The 4,042-nt window shown below is 38.1% G+C and overlaps 1 protein-coding gene across 1 annotated transcript in view; it reads right to left on the bottom strand.

The window, feature by feature from the left end:
* The window catches only part of LOC123144527 (U1 small nuclear ribonucleoprotein C-1), a 5,197-nt gene extending 1,889 nt beyond the window's left edge, over nt 1–3,308 (bottom strand). Inside the window, exons 1-4 of the mRNA XM_044563716.1 lie at nt 3,178–3,308; nt 2,679–2,721; nt 1,722–1,763; nt 1,379–1,646 (exon numbers count right to left, since the gene is read on the bottom strand). Of these exons, the coding sequence (XP_044419651.1) occupies nt 1,379–1,646; nt 1,722–1,763; nt 2,679–2,721; nt 3,178–3,185 (361 nt within the window). The 5' untranslated portion in view covers nt 3,186–3,308. The remainder of the gene's footprint in view (nt 1–1,378; nt 1,647–1,721; nt 1,764–2,678; nt 2,722–3,177) is intronic.
* Nucleotides 3,309–4,042: the final 734 nt, after the last annotated feature.

The raw sequence follows: 4,042 nt of genomic DNA, 5'->3' as shown, positions 1-4,042 counted from the left end.
ATAAAATATATTAGAACACTGGAAATTAAAAACATTTCATCTCCTTCATGTTTTAAAATAGTGTTACGGAATAAGTGGCCTGGCCATTCCTATGCCACCTTTAAATTCACATCAATTCATAATTTATTCAGGGTCATTACAGTAATTAATACTCCCTCCGTATCAAAATATAAGACGTTTTTTGACAGTGTCAAAAAACGTCTTATATTTTGAAACGGAGGGAGTAGTAGACTCAGTCTACTTATAATATTAAGTTGATATGTTTATAAGCCCAGGATGAGATGCAGCATACAATAACTAATCTAAGTGTTGTGACCATATCTAAGACAAACTTGCACATATGAACATGGAAAAAGATCGAATCTCTCAATCTAGGTATACTCACATAAAATTGGAGGATCAACTACCTTAGTAATCAAAATGAAACTTTTGAATCTGGTATCTTCTTTAATATACTTATAAAAAAAATGGTGGACATTTTTTTACTTTATTTAAAAAAAATTGCTTGTACAAAGTAATTACCCCTTTTTATCTGAGTGCCTATGAAAGTTCAATCAGAGTTTCAGCTTAAGCTGTCCATTCCTATCCGAAAGTGCTACTCTGCCCCAAACTCAAATGCACTCACCATGAACAATAAAAATCCAAAAACATGTAAAAAGAGTTAAAAAAATCTGAATTTTTTTGGCGACAAACATTTCTTAGTTTTCTACCAACGTGCAAATTTCCGTGAAGGAATGACATTTGTGCTGGTCTGCTGGGAAAAACTAAAAAGGTGCTCCAAATGCTTTAAAACCTAGCCTTTTTGCAGCATCGATTGTGTTTTATTGCCCCAAATATTACAAATGTTTTTTTCTTCACGGAAATTTGTGCATAGGTAGAACATTAAATCATGCTTGTTTCCAAAAGAAAAAAATGAGATTAGTTTCACTATTTTTCGGATTTTAATTTTTATCAGAGTGCATATGTGCTTAGTAGCCAAAAATCCATGTCCATTCCTATCTCACTATGGTCAAGATTGTTCAAACCATGTAATACACGTCCAATGCGGTATCCAGCTGGTTTTGCTCTTCAGACCCACTAAGCAAAATTAATAAAATCAATACATCAAGACGAAGACTAAATAAATGCTGAAGAAGCAGAATCAAGCAATAAAGAAACTAGCCTAAATTTCTCCATCTTATAGACCTTTCTGTTTCTGTATCCTTGTGGGAATACCAACCGGTAAATTGTTATCTTCCATGCAGGAAATATATAAGCAATTGAGTTTATCTATAGGAGCACAAACTAAAGAAGTTATGGATTATCCAATTTTAATAAAAAAATGTCACTATAGATACAAGTAATCACGATAAAAAATGAAAACAATACTGAAGTTTACCTGGAGTCCCAGGAACTGGTAAAATAGGAGGCCTTGCAAATGGCCCACCAGGTTGTTGATGTTGAGGATAACCATGTTGCATCATGGGTGTGGGCAGAATCGGAAGACGGGGACGGGGCATATTTCCTGGATATTGAAGAAGATGTTGGTTGAAAGGAGCGCCAACTTGGAACGCTGCAGCTTGTCCCAGGTGTTCCTTTATCCTTTGATCAATCAAACTTTGAGTTTGCTGCTCCTCGAATTGCTGATAGTAGTTACGAACATTTGCCTAAAAATGTTTCACATGAAAAACAGTGTACACACAAGAATAAAAAAGATCTATGAAGGTAAAAAGAAAGAATACCTTGTGTTTATATCCAGCATTGTGTTGCTTACGGACAGATGGCTGCACCATTATTGACATGTGTGATTAGTTCAAAGATAGGTATAAAAATAAGCACACCAGAGCAAAGGATAAAAGAGTTAGAATTACACTATCATTTCAAAACCAGTGTGGGTTGTATTTTGTAAATATCCAATTGCACTCAAATGCAATAATGTTTACCTACTGAAATGAAAAAAAAGAGCATATTACCGCACATCGTCTGATGATTATACATCAATAGATGATCACGTAGTGCCTAATTTTATGTTTCCGGCTATGGAAAGCAGGGCACATAACTCTCCTGCAGTCCACTTTTTTGGCTTGGGATGTCAGAATTCAATTAAGTGGCTCGTACAGTTAAGTCACTGACCACTGAAGAGCTTGCAAAGTCAGCAACATAATCATGCCAAATTGGCATACCACCCAGCACCATACCTGGTTTGCTACTCTATAACATTCACAATAACAAAATGACACTTGATAATCTATAAAGCTGATTAGCACGATGAACCTGGGCTCCTTGAATAGATTCACATGCTTGCCAGATCACAGTCCCAGCCATCTTAAATAAACGTTACTATCTTAAAGAACATGTTAGTAGATGAAACATATCCACGGACTTGGCAACAATACTGAACCGAACACCCCAGATGAATATAATCTAAGTACTAAACAGCACTTAATACTGAATGTCTGTTCTTGAAAAAGAAACATGAATACTAATCAATATACTCCAATGACAAAGAAAGTATTTGTTGTGGTGGAAGCTAAAACTAATCTTAGGTTCGACAGAATTACTACATTCACTGGAGCAAACTAGGCTAAGCTCAAATCGCTGCACACAATCATATGGAACACTGAAATTAACTAAGCAAACTTGTACTCATTTTTGTTGTCAAGCATAATAAAAATTGATTGGAAAAAGGAAGCACTAACCGAGTCATGGGTCAGATAAGTGTCGCAGTAATCGCAATAATACCTGCAAGCCAAGAACAAGGGGATGTCAATTCAAGCAAAAGATGAACAACAAGATTCAAGCAGAGAGCACCAAAGCATGGCAGGCAGTAACAAAGTCTCAATGTACACAGGAGCACAACAAGACCTTTCATCAGTTCTCTACTGTAAGCCCCAGATTCCTACTTACGAATCTATCTACCTACCTACTCGACCAAAGAGATAATCGGCGAAATCACAGTGCCGCCTTCCCCAATCATGGACCATGGTGGCTTTGCCCAACGCAGCAATTGGCGCATCCTCTAGCTTTTTCCCGTTTCCCATTCAACCAAAAATCCCCCTCCTTCCTCACGGTTTTCTACAGGCCCCGAGCAACCATCGGGGGCCTAAGCTAGGGTTTCAAATTAACAGCGCCCATCGTACCGTACCATCCCCTCGAGCCACAACCACTGCACCTAGATCAAAAGAGTGAAACACTCACCGAGGCATCGCGGTGGCAAAAGACGGCGACGGCGACGGCGACGGGGGCGGCTGCGGAAGAGAATCTCGTCTCGGCAAAAGGTGTTAGAGAGGGACGACGATTAGACGTCGCGATGCTTCCTTAAACCCTCGCATATAATAATCTGCTAGAAATTTCCAGTGCCGGGTTGGGCTCCAGCTCCACCAACGGCTTCACCAAAAGGGCCGGCCCAAGTAGCTTCCTGCAGGTTAGTTTATTTTTCTTCTCTGTTTTTCAGTAGTTCATTTTTTTCTCTTTTGTTCGTATTTTTGAAAAAAACTAAATACATATATTCCAAAATTTAAATTCACTTAGAATTTAAAAAACTAAGAATTTCGAAAAAAAAATAACACAGTGTAAAAACGTTGTTAGACTAATTTTAAAAAATGTCAATAGCACTCAAAAAAATGTCGTGAAAATTTTAAAAATGTTCATGGGTTTCAAAAAATGTATGTACAATGTAAAAAAATATGCGTGCAATTCAAGTAAAATGTTTTGTATTATTTACAAACACAAATGATTCGTGTAAACAAGATGTGTGTGATACACGGCAAACAGCCCATCAGATGATCTGTTTGCGATGAGAAAATATAACACACACGGTTACTAGAGTTAATTCGTGTGCGATTATGTGTGTACTAAAAACTTTGAAATACATACTAGTTGCTTGTGATGGCTAGGAGTATCGCGCGCGATGCGAGTGCGAGTACTCGTGTGCGATGATTAGTAGGTTACCCGTACGTTTCCTTATGTTAACACATGTCCGGTAACACGTGACAACGCATATGGTTGTCGGGTTGTGTGCTCAAGTCTTCCCACGCTCCAGCGAAGGCTTCCCGCGCTCCAT

Source organism: Triticum aestivum, chromosome 6D (assembly GCF_018294505.1).
Source record: "Triticum aestivum cultivar Chinese Spring chromosome 6D, IWGSC CS RefSeq v2.1, whole genome shotgun sequence".
Classification (NCBI taxonomy): domain Eukaryota; kingdom Viridiplantae; phylum Streptophyta; class Magnoliopsida; order Poales; family Poaceae; genus Triticum; species Triticum aestivum.
The sequence above is the reverse complement of the archived record's forward strand: the minus strand, read 5'-3'. Positions and strand labels throughout refer to the sequence as shown.